Below are 21938 nucleotides of genomic sequence, written 5' to 3' on the forward strand. Positions count from 1 at the left end.
CCTGTACAATAGTTCCGACAGTGAGTGACGCGCGTCATTGACGCTAATTAACAGCCTAAAGATTGACACGAATTCGAAATTCGAATCAGTCGTGGAGTTCGGCAACCAAGAACGATACCGACTGTAGCTTTTGCATGGCTAACTACCACGTGGGTCCAAGCAACCGGAAGCCCGGAGTAACCCAGACTATCAGACATTCGGAGCTGATCCGAGAGTCGTGAAAGACTGTTTTATCACCACCCAGAGTAAACCGTAAACTTGTAAAAATCTTCCGTTCGTCTGTTTTGAAGATCGGGACTCCGTTTACGATTCGGCAGGCTTTTGCTGATGCAACGCAGATTTCAGTCGCCCAACCACACACACACATACGAAATCTAGAGAACCCGGTGAATTACTGCCTCTGGATCAGAAACTGTTCACTTTCAAAGATGGAACCAACAAAAACATTCCCTCTCTATTTGACTATTCGATAATTGCATGCCTGCAACAACCAACGAAAGCGGTCAGCAGCTAGTTCAATGATCTTTCAGGCAACTGTTCGACGTCATTCAACAGAGAACGACACGTCCGTCACCAACGACGTCGGTTGCACACTTCAAACATGTTGGTCCGACACACCAAACTACCTTCGAACCTACCACACCAGCACAGTCTGCTGACCACCGTAACAGCTACTTCTAACGTAGTTCGATCAGCTTCAACGACTCATTTACGAAGCTGAATCCCGAACCCAATGATCCTCTACCATGAATCAACGGTGAGGGGCATCGCTCTCTACCTTGGAACAGAGGCACCTTTTTCATCCTACTGTACCGAAAACTTCACATCCCTATCTTCAATCTTCTCCTTTTTCTTCGGTGTCCTACTCTGCCTCGGAGTGTTCGGAATCTTGGGGTCTTGTTTCGAGGTTGCGGTGACCACCGGAAGGCGAAGGGTTAAAAATTCAGGGCTCGGGTCTACGGATCGACACTTGCACGTGTCGCTCGACGCGTTGTTCGGTCAGAGCGCGAGGCCAACGTTCACGACGACACCCCCGACATGACTGAGACTACGAGGCGAGGGGCGCTTAAACCTGGCCTGCAACCGACCTCGAGAACGCTCTTGCGGGTCGATCTCACGGATTAAATGCTTTCTCGCGCAAGCGCCCGCTCACTGAGCATCGTTTTGCAACATGGCGACGACCCGGTTCATCGGTCACGAACTAGGCGCGTGGGTCACGCGGATTCGACTGTAGTATGGTACCTAGACCATGGACTAGGAGGTTGGAGCGCACAAATTTTCCAAGCCTTTTTGCTCATCCGTTACCGGAGATAGCTCACTGGAGGAAATCGGATCGTCGAGTTTCATCAGGCGAGTTCGTTGCTTGGGGCGACAAAAGTTGAGAAAGATAAATTACGGAATACTCGTATGAATATGGGTACATTGAGAAAAATTTCATTTGTTGTAGTAACTAGAAAAATAGTTAAATAAGGCTTGGACGTCAATTTATCGTTGCACAAGCATTAAATTTTCGCAACAGTTGCAAGAAAATATCGTAACAGTGATCGTAATGAGAAAGAACAGTAACGGTTAGTAGACTTTCTGGTAACAGCTACGAATCTAATTTTCATTTTCTACCTAAAACCGTATTTTTCGATTGTGATAGGAAATGAAAATGGTCAACAGAGCGGCAACCGGAAATAAAAATTTCTCTCAATGTACGTAAAATTATGTCCTGCACATGGGAATTTTATCTAACAGAGCTCAGAGATGAATTTAAAAAAAGCGTGTAGCATCGCCATATGAAGATCGAAACTTTGACCGAGTTCAACATTGAATCGCTGTAAAAGAACTTCCGAACCCCGTGAACGACAGATTTCTGAATTTCTTTTCATTCCGACAAACTTGCTAATGAAAACATTCCAAAGCCGCAGATCTGAATCGGATATTTTCGCATCTTTTTCCCTCCCGCTCTGCCTCTCTATTTTCAATTTAGAGACAATACATCCAACAGCCGCAATGCGGAAGCTGAACGCGAGTGTCTAATTTGAATGGACTTGGAAGTGGGCGGACAAAAAGCCCGTCCAACGGATTAAACTTGGTCAATCACAATTGGCAATTAGACAGTATTCTGCGTACAGTCGTGAACTCGTTTGTCAAGGTCGATGCGAAAGGTTTTTCTGCGCAGGATAATCGACGAACTACGTGAAAATTTAACACAGTGCGTCGGACGATTCAACTTCCACTTCACTTCCGGTATACGAGGTAGTCCTGTACCATGCTTGCGATTCGGGCTGCACTTTATCCGAATTATTCTCAATCGACTCCGATAATTTTCATCTCCCAATCCGCCGTAGTTTGAACTGATAAAATTTGATTGGGGAAAAATCTGGAGCATCTACGAAAGCCGTGACTCAATCCATGCGTGTCAAAGCTCGACATTCCCCCAACCAGCCAATCATGAGTTATCGGTTTCCGGAGCGGGTATGCATACCTGGTACATAATATAAACGTAGATATATATGTTTATGTATGTTTGCTCGACGTCGGTGGAAATTCGCATATACCTGCGGCAAATACTCGGTACAACCGCAAATTTACTCTTGAGCCAATAAATCAGTGCGAAGCACGGAAAGCCTCGTTAAAATCACGCTTTGTTAGACACTGTCGGACAATGTTGAACAGTGACTGAATAGAAAAAAAAATTATGCATAAACAGTAATTCAATTTTTCTCTTCTGTTCTCGAGAATTGCCATTACTTTTTTTTTTTTTCACAGTTCAAGGAAAACAAATTCTGAAAATTTAAATAAACGCTTTGGTAGTCATAATAAAGAAGTTTCTCGGCAGAATTGTAGAGAATAATTTTCTAAACAAAGGAAACCGTCGTTAAATGAAATTGAACGAATCTATCAGGTTTTTAACAACTTTAAAGTGATGTGAAATGAAAAGTCGATATCTAGGCTTTAGCTTATAATTTTAGTAATTTTTTTTTTTACTGTAATTTTAATCTAATCTTCGTAGCTTGCAAATGTGTCAATTTGAGAAATCGTATATCTGAAGATTTGATCGATTGAGCTTGTTCGAAAACTCAAGTTTCCGCTTACGCAGAGTTCTGATGATAAACTGGAATGTGTCAGTAGAATATTTAGCTTTCAAATTCGCCATTGCGGTGATTTTGCATAGTTTACCAAATTTCATATACTCGTCAAAACCTTCTAATTACAGAGTTTTCAGTCAACCTTTCAATCGTAATGGAAAGTTCGGCTGCCGCACTTAATTATTCGGGACAAAATGACTCCGCACGAAATGACTGCGGTCAAAATATTTCCAGCAATTTCATACTTTCACCCAGGCTTTCATCGAATCGTCAATTACGAACATTTTAATTTTATGAAATTAATTTTTCAAAACCGTAAGATTTTATCATTGGCATACTTTTCTATCATGGATGTAAATGTCCAGTAATTTTTTCCGGAGTAATTAAGAGCGTGTACCGAAATTTCAGTTGCTTGATAAATCCTTGATTCGATAATATCTCGTTGTAAACAAGTAAAAAAAAGTGTCGATTCTTGCCTCCTCGATTCAAGTCCCAAGAAATTATTGAAACGAAGTTACGAAATCTCAGTGCTGAAGTATTTGATTCCGTAGTAAGCAAGAAAACATTGCCAAGTCGTGAACATTTTCCTTTTTTTTTTTTTTCTTTCTTTTTCACGGAGGGTGAATTTTCCGAGGCGTAAGAGACGCAAACCCCCGTGTTTGCCTTTCATTCCATATTCTATACGTGCTGCGAACGCTGTAAAAACCGTGGAGCATGGAAAGCTCGCGGATGGACATTGTTCTGAGCTTTTTCTTCTCCCAGGCTCTGTATACTCTCAGGAATGTTCCGTGCGGCTGCTGATATAAGAATTTTCTTCTCTTCTTTTTTTTTTTTTTTCTTTCGTCTTGATTTTCTTGTTCCTCTAGAATCAGATGATTCAGCGTTTGAAAAGCACTGCAGATTTTCCAACCGATTCACTGCAATATTTTTCGCAAGTTCAACAAGTTTCGCCTATCAATTCGTGAACGCTTCGTGATCAGAAACGCGATAAGTAAAAACTCGGGGAAAAAAAAAGTTTGCGCGTAACAAAATACTGCCGACCGAACAGGGGAAAAAATACAAAAATTTTGCAAACTTTTCTTGCAGTAATTTACGACAGCGACGCGACTAATTAGCTTCGTTAAATTTGATCTTAATCGTTGTGAAATCTGTCGTGAACTTCATAATAAATCAGACGAGCAATAATTTATAATCACGTAAAGAATAATGAAGAAAATAATCGAAAGGTGAATAAATTCTCGTACAATTTTTCCACGAGACGAAGATTGATGCGTAAAATTCACCGTTTAAGCACACATTTTTTTCTCCCCTCGATGTGTTCTTGCTAATCATTTCCTCAAATCGCCATTGCTCGGATAATCGATTGCGCATTTTTGATTTTCATTCATAATTTGCACGATAAAAATTTGGTGGATTGTAAAAACTGTTTACGTACAGTCGTCTAACAATAATTAGAAACGATTCTTACTTACTCGAGAAAATTTCTCCTCTTTCCTTATTCGCAACGACTATTGTTGGTTTATCGTTCTATTTACATGCCGGGTGTATATTTTTTGGTCATCCAAACAAAAGCAAATGGCGTCTGGCCTCTTTCTCAAAACGTTGTTTATACTAATGTAAATCATCCAGAATTTTCCTCCCACTCCCAAATTTACTTTCGTCTCATTTACCTGTTCCATTGAACATGCGGTCCTTTCGCATTTGAAAATTTAGAAAGGAATTCGAAATTCCCCATTTAGCGAGGGGAAATTCCTTGGCTAATTGCGAACCGCACTGGATGAAATATCGCAGTTCCAATCGCAGTAAAATTCCCCGATACGCACATCGCTTCGGGAATCCATCGCCAAGGCGATGATTGGAATATCAAAAAGCCAAGGGTGGTTCCTTTTCTTTCGCAACGAAAAATCAAACGCCCTGCATTGAGAGAAATTTTTAGTTCCGGTTACCGCTTTAACTATTTTCATTTTTTACCACAATTGAAAAATACAGTTCTAGGTACAAAAAGAAAATTAGTTTTCTAGCTGTTACCGGAAATTCTAGTATCCGTTACTGTTCTTTCTCATTACGATCACTTTTGCTATATTTTCTTGCAACTGTTGCGAAAATTTAATGCTTGTGCAAAAATAAATTGACGTTAAAGCCTTATTTAACTAAAAAAGTAGAGTAAACCTCACAAACTGATCTTGTGTTGCAATTAGCAAAAGAGCATCGACAATAGCGCAAAATGGTTACGCGTACTTTATTTTTCGTAATTCCAACAATATTCAAACAGTTTTTTTTCAACGATACCTGTTTCACCGAATTTTTCTAGTTACTATAAAAAATGAAATTTTTCTCAGTGTGCCAATTGTTTCCAAATTCTCTTCCAAACAATTATGCAGCGCAATTTTTCGGCCCAGACAAAACGCGGCATTATTACGCCAATTATTATAACACGATTCCATGTATCGCTTTGGGAAATCACTTGAGTAACGAGAATATACAAACTTTAGTATAGAAAAAAAAACCAAGCTAAAGTGTTGCGTATGAAATTTTCTCCCGCTTTATCAAGGAAGACGAATTGTTACTCCCGTTGGTGCTTTATTTTTTACCTTATCTTCTCTTTTTTGTCTCGCATAAATTTCAACTTACCGAGGTATTACAATATCCTGTGTATAAAACGGAATATTACACCATTTTTCCCCCCTTTTCATTCTTCTACTTTCACGTATAATCCGTTTAATACTATAATCTACTACCGAACAAATGTTGCATCGAATGTAACATCGAATCTGATCAATTACACTGGTCAACAAAATTTTGTAACATGGAAGGTTCCTACTAATTTTTAAATATAATACGAGTTAATTAGTTACAATATCAATATCAATTCTATTATACTAAACGTTGTTTCTAACATAATCAGTTAAAAGTTTTCATGTTACGCACAAAAAGCGAAGTATTCTTGACCAGCTTGAACGACAATTTCGACTGAAACCTAAAAACAGTTACACTGCATAATTTGGATGGTAATTAACAATTTTCCAACTCGATACGTTCACAACCCGATTTTTTAGCTTTCGTGCAATTACTTAGATTCCGGTAAAAGGGGCAGTGAGCATGAAATACAGAATCGTGCGACTGCTGCTGGTCCATAAATAAGGATCGATCTCCTCTCCTTCTCGCTGCTTGCAAATATCGGGGCAAACGAAGCCGATCGATCAACTTGATTGCCGTCCTTTCATTCCTGTATCCGTGAAATGGGATTAAAATAACAGAGAGTTATCGCCTCTTTGCCATTAACAAGATCTCTATCGCAGGAAGGTTTTTTTTTTATCCTCTCGACGAAACTCCCCTACTTCTGTCCTTTTTATTTTTCCTCCGTCTTTTTTTTTTATTTTCCTTGAAAACCGCGTCAAATTTTATCGTATTGTAATATTACATTTTTTACTGCAGCTAATGCTATGACGCAAAGAATAATTATAACATATCTTTACAATCAACAATTCGCGCCTTATGAATGAAAATTTTAGCAAAAATAACGCGTAGCAAAAATTCCGCGACAGCTCTTTTTTAGTTTCAATTCACTTCTCTTAGTCTCGTTTCTGTGCACACAATGTTTCCAAACCTGTACACGATTTCAATATTATTATCAGAGTAATTTGTAACTAAAGTCAATTTATACCGACAACGCGAGTAACGTTCCATTATATACCGGGTTCATGACTATCGATCTTTTTCTTCAATTTTTAAAAACTACATTATTTCACACACAGCCCAAATCTCATTCCGCTTCACGGTGGGTGAAAAATTTTCTCAATATAAACAGATCGATGCAGCTATGTGTAGCCTAAACGAGTAATTGGATTTCCTTCCTTGCTGCTCAATCTTTCCCTTCAATAACAAGAAGGCGAGGGAAAAAAACACTCGAAAAAAAAAATTCAATCTGCAGAACACGGTGCCGCGTTACTTTTCTCTGCCAAGAAAATTGGCCGTCATATATATGCATACTCGTATATGTACATATTTATATAGACATTTATCTAACACAGATCGGTCAAATTTCACGTGTTACTTGTAATGCATCTGATCTGCATGTAGATTAAGCCGATTTTTTTTTTCCTTATCACATACCCTTCGAAAAGTTAGTTTACAGCCACAAATTAAGCCTCGTTAAACTAGAACTCGGTAGCAAAATTCTAAAAGGTGTCTCAATCGGTTTGAATTTTCAAAACACTCTGACCAAAATAATTCAAAAACTATACAAGTTAGGAAGCTGTTCTTGGTTTCATTTTGTAGATGATGAAATGTTCTTTAAAAAATGTTGTTACTACTACCTGATGTTATTTGTATCAGCTTAGAACACGGGTTAGATATAAATTTACAAGGTAATAAGCATCTTCGTTCATTTATTCAATGCACTCAACTTTAAACGTTCGTATCGAATACAAGATGAACATTTAGGAGCATAGTAGTCTGGAGTTTTTTTTAAATAAAGAATTTGATTATCTACAAAATGAAACCGAAAACAGTTTCCCAACTTGTATAGATTTCGAAATATTTCGGTTAGAGTTTCTGAAAGATACAAACCGGTTGAGTAACCTTTTAGAATTTTACTACTGAGTTCCGGTTTCGCAAGGCTTCATTTGACGTTAAAAACTAAGTTGAAAGAAAACTAGCCTAATGTAGATACGTACTAAAATTAATTAACGTCCAACACACTCACCCTTATCCTGAAATGGTAACTGCAACGTGGAGAACAGACATCGTGCACTAATTACGAAAAAAACTAAAGCCACGACACGTAAACTTCACAACCGGCTATTTTAAAAATGAATCACAGGAAATAAAGAAACGAGGTAACGAACAAAAATATGCCGATAGTTAGCGAAGATATTTTATCGTGAGAGCGATAAGAATTCACGAACGTGTAGAGAGAACAACTTATAGACGATTCTTGACAAATTCCCGTCACGTTTCGTTTCTCGTTCCGCAACTGACGACGCGCAACTGAAGACCCTATAGATTGTCGTCGGATCTTCAAGCTACGTTTCAGCTCCGCTGATACTACGTAATTAGGAAATAGGTATACGCTCGTGTTTCTGCTGCTGAAACGCGCGACTTACAATTGGCGGCGCTTATTCACGGCCAAACGGTTACACGTGTGTTGCTGATCACTTTGGCGCTAATTATTCCATTTGAATTCATCGCCGTTGCACCCGCCATCAGCGATCCAAGAACCGTGAGTTCGATGTTTCCGAATCCTAAACTATGCGTTCGAATGCGCGACATGTCTGAGAATTGGAACCGTTACTTACATGTAAATAATTTACGCCCCCCATTTACGCCCTCGAGGTGTCGCATATACCTTATTATTATCGCGCAACGATTGTTACTGCAGGAATCCGTCCTGTCCAATTTTCACTAACAACATGCCGACTCTGCAAAAGTTTTGGTAACGATCACAACTCTCGCGTTATTAAGGTATTTCGCAAGTTTTTTCACTCGTCTGCAGTAATCAATGTGTCACATTCACTTGCGGTTTTGTTTTTTTCCTTCTATTATTGCGATTTTTGGAGATAAAAACTTTTCGTCTCAGAATCGATGTGCAAGATCCCGCAAAGATTTCCCCATATCGTTGACAGTTTGTAGGATCTTCAATCGGTTTACCTAAACTGGTACAATTGTTCTAGTAATCGATATTTCGGTTGATTAGCAAGTAAATAACGCGATAACGTGTTTCCTTGATCTTTGTTGGTAATAGAAACTTCAGTGTTTCTCTATCGAAACGGAAATTTATACGTTGAATAAAAGTGAACGGAAGTAACCTTGAAATTCGTCCCCTCCTGATCTTCATTAGTCGATCATTAGTACCTTTATATTGCCTATTCTTGTTAAAATTGATACTTCTACGTCAATTTACCGAGCTGGATCGTGAAATGGGTAATGAATTGTCAAAGATTGGTTGCATAAAATTACCTTCTCAATATCTTTGCGCATCACGTACCAGACGAACCGAATTTCATCCTTATGCGTTCAATTTTAATCTACCTCAAAAGAATACTTCGTTTAATTTCTGCGACTTCATTTACTGCGAGAAAAATGCAATAGCAAACTATGTTCTATAGAATATAGGTTGTGAATTTCCGATCTGACCACAAAATTTCTCTCACAATAGTCCGCACCGGCCAAATTTAGTGAATTTTAACACCACTCTTTCTTACAGTGTTCTCATGTACTTACGCACCGCAGAAAGATAGTCTTTATCATCCTGTACTACGTTGAGGATAAGGATGCCTTTGACGGGTTGACAGCTTTTCTCTTTGTCCTGTCTCCGGTCTCTCAAACCGCAATGTCCTTATCGGGGAGTGACGGACATCCGGTTATCGTCTCGAAGTCGTGGGCTGTCACCAGATAGCTGGGATCCAGCAGCCACTGCCTAATCGTCCGAGCGGGGTACGATAGCGGAATGTCACAGGAGTTTCCGTTCCCAGATCTCCCGGATTCCCAGAATTTCCCCAATCCTTTCACCAGAGTGGATTTAAATCCTCGGAACGATATTGTTCCAGGAATCTGTTCGACCTGGACGCGCTCATCGCCCTCAAAGACGTCCAAGAAGTTCACGGCATCTCCGCGTTCTGGTCCAAAAGTCCGAAGTCGTTTTGGCGGCGAACCGATTTCTGTGAGGCAGGAACTTCCAGCGAAATCGCAGCAACTATCGTCGTCGACTTGCCTCGGTTCACGGGCAGTCCAACCGCCCAATTGTTCGGCACCATCACCTACGAGTTGGACGGTGTGCAGATGCAGACTCTGATCCCAACGCTCACTCTCGACGTGGACCGTGTCCTAAAAGGTGATCACGACTTGAACGTCTTCTGCGAATCCAACGGGGATGCAAACACCGCTCGCGATAAAAAAATTCAGGCAATACTGGCTGTAAAATCGATGTCCATCGACAAGATGATCGACTTCAAACTCAACGAGCCGTTGATCGAAGACCTCAAAGACCTTCTCGATAAGATTGGGTTTACGGAAATTTTGCCGAAAGTATTCACCGGTCGGAATTCTCACATGGATCGCTGCATCTTGGAACTGAAGTCTGCTTCACACCTCAAGTGTCGAAGTGTCATTTACACCAGGTGAATAAAATGCTTCGTGACACATTTCATTTTTATCCATTCTTTCACAGCGGTTGCGAGCGAGAAGTGTCCTGACAATGTTGTTTCCCCTAGATCCGTATCGCAGCTGAACATGCTTCTTCATTTACTCCGCAAAGTGTTGCCGAAAGAGACGAGCGTCGTTTGCAAAACTATTGTCGAAGCTGAGGATGTACTCAAGGCGTTGGAAGATGAGCTGAATTCTTATCTGAAACCAGAGTACGCCTTTGAGATCCAGAAAGCCAGGGCCAAGTCCGACTTGTTGATCAATGAATTTCAAAACAGTTGCACTATTCACAGGTTTTCAGAATAGTTTACGCGAGTTGGGTATGCTTGTTGAATATATATCTTCATGAATATGATTAATTTTAAGAATATTGTCATACACTTACGAACCTGTTATGTTTTGGTTCCCTGAACTTGAAAGTTACTCGAATAAAAGCAGTAAGAACTAAATCGAAATCGGTTAATTTACGCACTTCATTTTAGGCAATTGTAGTTAATACGTACACGATACATTCAAGTTCTTGCGTTTCACTTCTCGTTATTATTCCGCAAGACAGTTTTTCATAATGCATCCGCCATCTCGAAACAATGTTTAATACCTGATTTTTTATCGAGATATCAATTTTGATAAAACACGGATCAATACTGCGAATAATTCAGTAGTTGAGAATCAAAAAGTAGTTTAAAATCTATTTATCAGACGGATTATCTCCTGATTGTAGGCAATTTTATGTGCATATCGCCTGATCAGAGGCAACTCACATACTCGCTAAGGCGCCTACATCTAGACAGCCGTTGATACTCGACGAACGTGAGCCTAATTATAGGCAATATAACATACTCGTGATTGAAATCTTAAAATTCAACACCGCAAATTTGATTAACGCAGGTTGTTGTTTTAAATAACTTGTTTCAGCAGAATGTATGTTTAAAAATAAACTAACGCGAAGCTGATGGTCTATAATTGAAGAGCAGAGGTTTCTCAAGGGAATGAATGAAGAGTTTTATTTTTCCCAAATAGAATTTATTACAAAATGAACGAATATGTACAGACTATGCAACGTGCTGCCAATAACTATCGAAACTAACTGCAGGATCCGAATTGTATTGGCTCACTGCTCGATATAGGTTGAATTTAATTAAAATCAGTCCAACACCCACCGACACCCTGTCCCCGAAACAGTATTATAGGAGAGAAGTTTATTCAATTTCCGTTGAATTCTGGTACTTCTCAATCCTAAAATATATCTATTATATCGCACTATTCGCATTGTGTACTAAAAGTATTCACAACCGTGTAAGAAGAATTCGTACATTGCACAAAACATTTGAACTATACGATCTATAATGAACGGACGGAGTTTTATAATATGCCTCGAATTCTATCGTTTACGAATATTATTCTACCTTTGAGCTTCAGTATGTTCCCACGTTGATGAATATTCATACGTGTTAAATATATTATATTCTTATGTACACGTTATATATAAGTAAATAATTATTGAATATATTATATATTGTCTCGATAATATATTACTTGATAAAGCGTTTAAAAATTTAATTTCTTCTCTTTTCTCATTTATAAATGTTAGATTATTGATACGCGAAATATTCTCTTTTACGTATACCTATAGATCTATGCATATATACATTTGGCAGGTACTTGGAAGCGTGCGCTTCTGAATTTCATAATTCAATTCACTAAGGAAAAAAATGTGTATATGTGTGCGTGTGTGTGTGTGTGTATATTAAATAGTACAGAAAAACGCAGTGAGGTAAAACGATAAAGAATTTGAAGATAAAATAGAAATAAAAAAATATCAGACAACCATGGAATAGCAGATATTTGTACAAATTCTCAACGTTTAAATAGCGCGGTATAGCAATTCTGCTTACAATTGTTGCGTACTTATAGACCAAATGCAACATGGATATATACATATATAAATATTTATCAACATTTGTGAGTATGGGTAGTTTCATCTTCATATAAATTATCGAATAAAATTATCCAACGACAAACTTAACGAGTCAATGACGAAAATTGAACGTCTATGTATAGATAAACATTTGATACAATGTGCTAGTGATTAAATTGAGTTTATAACACTTAAATAGTAAAAAATGTGTACAGTATATTAATACCGTTTTTGGCAAGATATCATTATTTTGACAACCCTTAAACAACTAATTCAATTCTATACACACGAAATTGAATACTTTCAATCAGACGCACGTTTATGTACACAACCACACATGTGACACTTGCATTCGGTTAATTATTAAGACCCTAACAAATATTAATATTGCACCGCCGGCCAAAGCCGTTTCTCGAGTAATTCTTCGACCCGTAATTATCAGTGTACTCACCGAATGTCATATAGTTCGAAGAAAAACTGAGAATCAGGACGACTTCTCATACGTTACGTGTGTTGTAAAACAGAATTGAACCGTAGAAATCTATCGATTCGCTAAATGGATTACAATTTGTTTAAAAAAAGATTAGAATAACAATAAATATTTATAAAAATAAAAATGATCTTACAGATTTAGGCTTCTAAACTAACAAGTTCGGTTTATTAATCGCTCTGTAAATCATATTTCAATGATTATAGACGTGGATTATTATACAGCATACCCGAATTACGAACTCTTGAACGCTTGGCGTTTTGATTTTTTTTTTCTGTTTTTCTTAATATATTTTTCTTAATTTAACTTTCAACTTATACTGGCCTTCATTTCATCTACATCAAATTTTCTACTACGTTAGGTTTAAATTAAATATCATATAATAATTTAATTCTAACTGGCGAGGAATAATTATATTACGTGTATTAGAGTAAAGTATAAGGTAAAGAATATTGTCGGTTGAACTTGTGAAGACCTGGGGGTATGATTAATTATTGAAATCTTCTGTATGTGAACGCCGTTAAAGGTGACTAGGATTAAAAAAAAAAAAACAAAAACTTGTCGAGAATAAATGGCAAGAGAGTGAAAAATAGCGTGTCATAAATATTTACGAAATAAATATATAGCAAGTAATTACACTGGACAGAAGATTTTTTAAGCACAACGAGGAGTTTTTATCGAAATTCTGGTCGGCATGCTGACAAGTATCTAATTTATTTATTTTCCATTTTTCGAGTCTCGACAGAATGGAAAACGGACATAATAATCGCCATTGATATTAGTTCAAGTAATTAGTTCAAGGGCGGCTAGGTGGTCTAGTGGAGTAAGGCTCCGGTAAAGCATCGCTAGATACCAGGTTCGATTCCTGGCTCCGTCGTTAATTTTTCGAATTTACCAGTAGTTCAAAAATTATATACGATTCACAAAATGAATATTGCCTCGTGATTAATATTAATGTTGATGATGCATATCCGCATTTTCAATATTAGACGGTCATTGACTGTCTTACGAGCTTCGCACCAAGAAGCGTAAGATACCAAAATGTAAACACTTACAGACATTCTTACAAATTTGTGTTTCGAAGAGGAAGAACACTTTCTATATTCACACTTAGTTCAAGTAACTACTCCTAATTCAGTTGAAAGTAGTCACGCTAGAATTCAGGATTTAATCGACGAAACTTCATTTCACTTTTCTTGAAGTTCATTAGCCCGTCATTGAAATACAGAAAATAAAATAAACGTCCTTTTAAGGCCTCGAATGCTGGGCCCTAGTAGTTATGAGTCTTCGGACGTCGTAGCGTTCGTCGAATAACTGATCGACAGAAAAAAAGAAGATTCGGAACACGCCGGTCCCAGTAGAACGTAAAAGCTAAAAGGTACCCTGGACTCCGTTAATAACTTTTTCACAACCTCTTAAATTCCTTGCTACTGTTCACCTATCTGTTAAAACTATAAAACCAAACTATTCCGTTTACTACCTGCCAGCGGTAGAACGGTCATAAAGCTATCGGTTTCGCTATCGCTGGCGGCGTAACTCGGCCGCTCTAAAACCCCGCCCTCATTCCTGATGCCAAAGGCCTGGAAGTACGGGTTCCGCACGTTCAGATCCACCCCGGAATCGACGCTCTTCGAGAAGCTCGACATCTCCGAGAGCTTCCGGAAGTTGCCAAAGAACACACTGTCGGTGCCGATGCTCTCCGCCCCGCTTTCGCTCGCCCCGTCACAAGCCGACTCCGTTTCATCCGTTTCCGAAACGCTACTGACGTCTTGCCTCAATAGCCGTTTATGGGACCCGTTGCTGTCCGTGCTGCTGAGGTACCCACTGTCCTCGACCTTGTAGCCGGCCTGCTGGACCTGGATCCCTGGTACCGTTCGGATACGACCTCCGTTTCGATGTCCGGCGTTCTTCGATGGCGGCGAACGCTGGTCCGGTGCCAGGAAGGTGATGCACCCCTCGGAAATTAGACACCTCGGCTCGGCCGTCGATTGTCTGGCTCTCTTCTCGGATCCGGAATGCCTGAGACTTGGCATGGTCTTCCTAACCGGAGGGTAGCTTTTCGTATCGATCGGAAACAGGGGGATCCTGCCCTTGGACTTCTGGGGATTGGCATTGATGCGCAGGGACGATACATTCTCGTATTCTCTGGACGCATAGTCGTTGACTCGCCAGTGTGAGTCCGCAGCCGTATCGCCGATTACTGTCTTTCTACTGTCGTTCCTCGACAGGTACGGCTTCTTCTCGACGTAGTTCAAGGTGGCCAACGACTCGAAGCTGTTCGACATAACGTTCTTCTTCTGGCGACAGAGGCAAGGCTCGTTCGCGTCGTTAATGTCATTGATGAATTGCTTCCCCGCGGAGTAATAATTAACTGGGACAGAAGTGATCTCGCTGGCCGCAGGGCTACCAGTATCAACGCAACTCCTGTCCCGTCCGTTTTTTGGCGGTGGCAAGGGGGGCTTCGTCATCAGGCCTTCTATCAGCCGCGGTGGTTTCGGCTGTTGGTAAATCGATTCGTCAATCGGAGTGGGAACGACGTCAGGCTGGTTCTGGGGCTTCCGTTGTCTCTTGATGTGCTTCATTTCAGGGGTAAGATACTTGTCCTTCTGCCAGGAGTAAGCGTCCACCTCCGGGTCCCCGTTCAAGGACCGCGTGCTGCTCAGCAGTGCAGAGTTCTTCAGGTTGCTCCTCAGTCTGGCCTCGTAGATCTCGCGCAGGCTTCCGTAGCTCCGTTGGAACGGTGCAGTTTCGTTACCCTTCGAATCTTCGGTTCTGAAGCTTCCCTTGCTGCGTAGCGATATGTGGGCCGGTCTTTCCAACGAGTCGACGTACACCTCGTCAAGGTTACCCTTGCCGTAGCTGACGTCTTCGTTTATCTTTAGCTTCATTGGTTTGCGATCCAACGTGTCCGGCTCGTACTCCGAGTCGTCCTGCTTCACGTAGTTCTCCGGCGAGTCGAGTACCTTGATGGTCAGGTGCCCAGGGTTTTCGGGTTCGTACTGGATTTCCGGCCCCGAGGACTCGCTTCCGGCCGGGCTGGCGTACCCGTCGTTAACGTACACTTCGCTGACCAGTGAGTAGCTCTGAGCTCTGGGAAGTATCAGCTCTGAAAGGGTTGTTTTCGGTGCCGTTTTACTCTCCAACGCCTCACTCTTCAACTTCGAGATCGTCATCGCCCCCGTCTTCACGTTGAATATCGCGTTCTGCATGGTCAGTTCCTCATCGAGAGGCAGCGCTGTCGACAGAGCCGGGCTCGAATGGCGATCCGTAGAGTCCGGGGACGAGGAGGACTTCAAACTGCTCTTCGAGCGCTCCAAACTATCGACCTCGAAGTCGGTGGCCTTAGCCAGTTTCGGCCTGTGCTCGAGCGCCTTCGCGACAACCATTTCCTGGATCACCTCGTCCATGAGCTTCTTGGCGGGATATTTACCGTTCGGAAGCTCCTTGATCATGTCGGGGAGCTTTTTCGGGGCTGGTGGTGCGCGTGACTTCTTCGACCTCTTTGTCGGTGTCTTGGGCACCGAATCGTTCGACGATGACTTGGCCGACTTGTGTGAACTCGTGGGCGTCACTCGTCCATCTCTCAGCATTAGTGGATCCATCAGCTTCTTTTCCAGCGATTGCAGCGACTCGAGAGTCGCGTTCTCCTCCATCTGCTTGATGAACGAGTTCTCTATGGCCTTCCTCACCTTCGCGTTCACCGTGTCGTTCATGTCCAGGGTCTGGATGTTGCTGCTGCACATGTTATGGTACCGGTTGAAGTTCGACTCCTCGAACATGGACCTGGTCGAACGTTTCGAGACGCTGAGGCGGTCGTCGTTTTCCATTATCTCACTCTTCGCGATGTTTTGGAAGGTCCTCAGCATCGGCGGATTGTCCTTCCACGAGGAGGACATGTGCTTATTGGCCCTCTCGGGGCTGCCGAAGTCGCTCTTGGCCATCTCCTTGAGGTACTCAAGATTCTTCGCGAAGGATCTCGCGTTCTCTGCAAAGTTCCGTCTACTGTCTTCCGCGTCCTTCCACTTTTTTTCCGGCGGCTTCACGTCCTCCAACCATGCACGTATCCTGCTTTCTCCCAGGCATAAGTGCGACGGTGCCGGAAGCACCGGCAAACTTGGCTGCGACTCGCGGCAACCTGGGCATCCGGTGCAGCTCTGAGACTTTTTCGATCTTGCAACAGATCCCTGGGCCGAGCTTCCCCGGCGATGAAGACCCGTTCGTCCATTTCGTTCCAGGCCAGTCTCCTCCTCCGGAATCCCTGCGTACGTCAAGATTTTGTAAGTATACTCAGCTTTGCAAGCTTTAGGGTGCAACAAAAAACAGGTCATGTTTGAATACAGATTTAATCTCCAAGAATGCTTTAGAGAGATTGATTGTACGGATAGAGCAAAAATGCAGTTTTGGTGAAGGTCAGGGAAACATGTTCGGAATCCATGAAATTTTACACAACGTTTCGCGAGACAATGTTAATACATCTTAATGACGAATTAGATGCTAACTACTCACCAACAAGCGTCGGGACGAATCGCTTCGCAGCCATCTTGTGTTTCGCTATGGAGATGACTTCGCGTATTTTGAATAGAAACTCTATGGCGGCCGGAGGTGGGGCCTAAAAACACACCTCTCTAACTTCAATCATTTTGCATACCTTGCCCAATCGCTGTTAACTCTGACGAGTTACTCGTCCTAACTAATCACCGTGAACGGCAAACGCAACACCTGTTACCTCTGAAACTTACCAGTAGTAGTTGCCTGTCAAAGTACGCCGGGTTAAAGTACAGCTTCCGTCTCTGGGTGCCCGGCAGTGAGGAGCTCTCATGGTGTTGGGTGTTCTCGATTGTTTCCACAATCCGAACATCCTCTTCGGGCAGACGTTCCCCGAGTATCGAACCGGAACCGAACATCCCGTCGGAGTCTGAACTGTACGCGCAATGCGGATGAACCACCGCTGAAGTGACCTACAGATGATTTCGCAGTCATATTACAGCTGTACAAGTGGATGCTCTTACCGTGAAATTCATCGTTCCAAGACCATTCACCGAAGGAAGAAGGACGATCGAAATTTCCTGAAGATGCTCACGGAGCTACTCACATTTTCAAAGCCATGGTCACTGTCGCTTTGCGGAAGCTCGTCTCCAAGCTCGCTTTCGCTGCGTCCGCTGTTGTCGTCGCTTTCGAAATGGCGTCCGGCTGCTAGGAGAGGGTTGCTCTTGACGATCCCGATGTTATCGCGGCCGGTGCCCAGGCCGGACTCCGGTTCCTCAACGCGTCTCCGTTTGGTCCTCCTCGTGTGGAGGTAAAGGAGAACGCTGGCAACGTATATCAGGGCGAGAACAACCGAGGATAATCCGATGGCGGTGTACTCGATGGCGGACAGGCCCTGGGAGACTTGGGCATCGTTGAAGAACACCACCTCTCGAATGCCTGAAGAAGAGAGATAGAGAGAGGGAGGTTCAATTGCTAATTACTGCAAAAGTACCGCCTCGCAGGCTCGTGGTCGTAAGACGGAGCCCAAAATCGCCACTTACTGTTCTTCGCCGGAGAGCCGGCCACCCGGAAGGCCACGCAAGGAGTGAATACATCAGGAGCCCGCTTCTCCCGGTCCACGTCTCGGCACACCAAATGCACACGGACGACTCTTCCCTCCGTCGCATCCCGCAGCTCGGCTTCTCCTACCCACTGCGAAGACCACCGTGTAAAAAACCCTGAACCGTAGACCATCCATCGAATACCCGATTATTCTCATACCTGCAAGTAGCTCCGTCCCTCGTACGTCACAAACTTCAATGGCAGGTCCCCGGTTGACAGATTCCGCAACTCGGACCATCCCCCTCGGCTCAGTTGCTGGGCACCAGTCACTTTGCACAACGGAGTCTTAACCCCTGCGGAAAATGAGTACCAGTCTTAAATTCATTGTGACCTTATAGGTATGCGCTTCTTGGCATTCTTCTCGACGAAGTTTTTTCATCTCTTCGTTTTTGACAGTGGTTTGCACATCCTTGGTTGATACAATTGTTTTTTGTTTTTTTTTTTTTGACTGTATCGTCGTTACATTCGAACCCAACTGCGACGTCTTTTTGATCAATCTAACATGAATCCTATGAGACTTGACGAACAGAAATTCGAATCCTTTCTCATTGATGTTTAGAAGGTTCACGATAAAAAAAAAATACCGGAAAAATAAACAGAGCACGAATGAGTCTTGCATGCACGGGTATCGTCTGATCTCAGAAGTTCAATTTAAGGCTGATGATTTTGACCTAGTTTGGCACCGGTAATTTTGATACGAAAGTGTAACAAACTGGAAATCCCGGGCCAGTATGCACGTACATATATTGTACGGCATTGATCTTCCGGGAGATTTGAGACCGGTTATAATGCAACCGACCAAAATCCTGGACCGTTATTTCCCTCGGTGCAAGGCATTAAAATGAATCATGTCACGATAAGGCAAAATCCGCGGGTGTACGAAACCGGTTGGGTGAAAGAAGTCCTGCCAGACAGGAAGGTGGGGTCTTAATTAATAAGGATTGTCCGGCGTTAATCAAAAGCCTTGATCATCCCCCTTATATTTTCGTCATCGTCGAACGAAACGAGAGTAAACGAGGTAGCGGAGGAGAGCTGGCTTGGTGATAAGCGTCGATGCCCATCCTGCTGCAGGCAGTAAAACAAATTTTAAAAACCAGAGCATAACATCCGATTTTATGGACGGTATATAAATGTTGCTCTTGGGCGGGGGTTCCTCGAGCCTTTAAGAGCAGGCTGTGAGTCGACGGACGGACCTGTTGATGGCTTCGATCGTCGATGTAAATATCTTTTTAACTGCGAGTATGTCGAGCAAGGACTTAAATTGCGAAGACACGCAAGGCCAGCCGCGTCGGATCGCCGCTTCCTCGTTGTTAAATACCGGGCTGAAGTGCGGGGCGAACCGCGCCGGAACCCCCGCTGATCTTTTCATAACGTACTGTAAGGACGATCAAGCTTGTAGCGGATTTTGGAAGGAATCGCAACGTAGTCCTTGCGCGAGGCCGAGATAAAATTGTGGGAATTTTCGCCTCCGATATTTACGCTTGTTTATTTAACTGTACTCTTAACGTCGCAGAGTCTCAGCGGGCTTCCCAGAATCCCCATTGTATACCTACCCGTAAACCTGCCGCCTCGAGCAGTTCTTGATTTTAATTTACACTAAACGATTTCAGCCTCCCGAGTTTAGCCGGTATTTACGGTTAGGCGCGGAGAGTTGTTGATGAAAAGAAAAAATGCGCGCAATGGTTATCAGCACAGATTCAAACTTCATGCGTACCAGCCGGTGTGATGGAATGAAAATAGATCTGACGCTAGGATCCTTACGAGGTGGGGGAAATTTAGCAACTCTGTAGCACAAAACGTTAAAGCGAACAGTCCAATTACCGTTCTAATTAGCGAAGCCCTGAACCAAAACAGCAGAGTCGTTGCCAACGAAAGAAAAGCCCTATTTGTCGATCCAGCGGACCCGTTTTTGGCTCGTTGTTCGGACCGATAAGAGGAAAAGATGTGCCCACCGTGTTCCGTAAATGAGAGATTAGAAAAATTTGGACACACGGTATTTTTTTACAGTTAATCAATATATGGTTCACCATTTATGTACCTACGTTTGTAGCGAGCTGGCGCGTGTAAATGTCGGGTGTTAAGCTAAGAGCTCAGATCTCGGATTTAACGACTAGAAGGAATCGCGACGTCTCGGCAGCCAAAAGTACATTAAAGTCATTCCGACAGGCTCGCGACAAGATAATAAAATCCACTAATTATGCCACCTTCCTGACTACCCAGTTGCTTTAACACATACGCGTACAAACATTTCACATGTCTCATGGGTACGGATATACATAATCAATTGCCGATTCCAGAAGAGTCAACGCCTCGCAAAGTTACCCGTTATTTTCCTTCTCCACTATCGCCGTATCGCCCCATCAATCTATTTTCTTTTATTTTCTCCTTCTTTCTTTTTTCGTGCAAAATTTACATACCGAGTTTCAACCGAAGTTTCACCACAAAGCGTCACCAACGTCAATACATCACGTCCCTAAACTTGTTTGCAGAATTGAAAGACACGGTGCATCGAACGATTGTTTAGCTGGAACGGAAGCTTGAAGGTGCAATGGCGTTCCGAAGAACTCCTGAAAGCCGTACCCGACACATGCCTAAGTACCTGCAGGTAAGACGGACGTGCTGCACAACGTATCCTGAAGCAGCATCGGCACGGTAGCAAAAGCAGAACTAGCGTAGGTTTGTTACTCGCGTAAAGCGCGGCACTAAAGCTCAGAACAAAGGCCGCGGCTGGCCATCGAACAAACTGCAGTCATGAACCAGGGAAAATTATTACCGATGCTGATTAGGTCTGCGAGTGTAAGTATGCACACGGCTGTGAACCAGTACTTACAGAAAACAAGAGTCTTCTTTCGATCTCTGAGAATTACGATCTACGAACGTAATAATTCACATTATAGAAACGCGATGAACGTCCGACCACAATGGTCGAGGAGTCGCTGCCAGGCATGCACCTCCTCATTTCTTTGTCCAACAAATCGTAACTTCATACTCGTTGTGCTCGCTCACGGTGATCAAGAGACTGCTGATCGGTAGGGAAAAGAAGAGTACGACTGTGGGAGTGTTCGCGACTTCCGTCTAATGCATTACAGAATATCGTTAACCAAGGGGGAAGACCAAGAAGAAGTACATAGAAGGGTTCTTAACTCGAGAAGAAGATGACGGCTGGTTCTTAACTTCCGTAAACGTCACCGACGTCGAATTTTAGCACTTGAAAAAGAGGCGCAAGGAAGGGCCGGCCCATGTGGCACTTCTGGCAATTGCGAACCGGGACTGGACACGTGAAAGGAGGCAGTGCCAACCCACGTACGAACCATCCATCCGCCTCTTGGCGGCCAGTAAGCTTCAAGAAGCGCGCTTGGTCGACGCGAAGCGTGTATCTCTGATCATTGGGCACGAGGCCGGTCGTAACGATGATCAAGATCGGCTGGATCGCGAGGGGAAATATAATATGAGGCGAAACTGCAGGAGGTCCGAAAAACAATCGAGCTGCACTTTGGAGGTAACGTGGAGATTGCGGATGGGCGGAAGTGCCAGGATTCCTTTGAGGATCAGAGAATGGCCGCTGTCCGAAACGATTACGTCTTGACCTCGGCCACATTGTGTACCTACTCGAAAAGAGGAGAGGAGATAATCAGACCCTGTAACGTGAGGATCGCGACGCTTCTTCAACGCCTGCAATACCTACGTGTCCCAGATGCAAGACGGTAAAACCACTGGCTCG

The 21938-nt window shown here is 42.7% G+C and overlaps 3 protein-coding genes across 11 annotated transcripts in view; 1 reads left to right on the plus strand and 2 right to left on the minus strand.

The window, feature by feature from the left end:
• LOC124219461 (carbohydrate sulfotransferase 11) overlaps positions 1–8067 on the minus strand; it is a 35267-nt gene extending 27200 nt beyond the window's left edge. For 2 of the 8 annotated variants that reach the window (XM_046630086.2, XM_046628363.2), the window contains exon 1: positions 779–1051. The gene's annotated coding sequence lies outside the window, so the exon portion shown is untranslated. Of the gene's footprint in view, positions 1–626; positions 1053–7782 lie in introns of those variants that run through there. The other 6 variants (XM_046630912.2, XM_069133311.1, XM_046629214.2 and 3 more) reach the window with 6 other exon arrangements.
• Positions 1–11703, plus strand: part of LOC124218468 (uncharacterized) — a 42657-nt gene extending 30954 nt beyond the window's left edge. The window contains exons 4-5 of one of the 2 annotated variants that reach the window (XM_046626183.2): positions 9626–10195; positions 10289–11703. In XM_046626183.2, coding sequence (XP_046482139.1) covers positions 9626–10195; positions 10289–10526 — 808 coding nt within the window. In that variant the 3' untranslated portion in view covers positions 10527–11703. The remainder of the gene's footprint in view (positions 1–9625; positions 10196–10288) is intronic. The other variant, XM_046625347.2, reaches the window with a different exon arrangement.
• Positions 11704–13744: 2041 nt separating this feature from the next.
• The window catches only part of sha (shavenoid), a 78997-nt gene continuing 70803 nt past the window's right edge, over positions 13745–21938 (minus strand). Inside the window, exons 5-10 of the mRNA XM_046613778.2 lie at positions 18377–18510; positions 18157–18307; positions 17721–18052; positions 17368–17586; positions 17135–17237; positions 13745–16886 (exon numbers count right to left, since the gene is read on the minus strand). Coding sequence (XP_046469734.1) covers positions 14080–16886; positions 17135–17237; positions 17368–17586; positions 17721–18052; positions 18157–18307; positions 18377–18510 — 3746 coding nt within the window. The 3' untranslated portion in view covers positions 13745–14079. The remainder of the gene's footprint in view (positions 16887–17134; positions 17238–17367; positions 17587–17720; positions 18053–18156; positions 18308–18376; positions 18511–21938) is intronic.

Source organism: Neodiprion pinetum, chromosome 1 (assembly GCF_021155775.2).
Source record: "Neodiprion pinetum isolate iyNeoPine1 chromosome 1, iyNeoPine1.2, whole genome shotgun sequence".
Taxonomy (NCBI): Eukaryota; Metazoa; Arthropoda; class Insecta; order Hymenoptera; family Diprionidae; genus Neodiprion; species Neodiprion pinetum.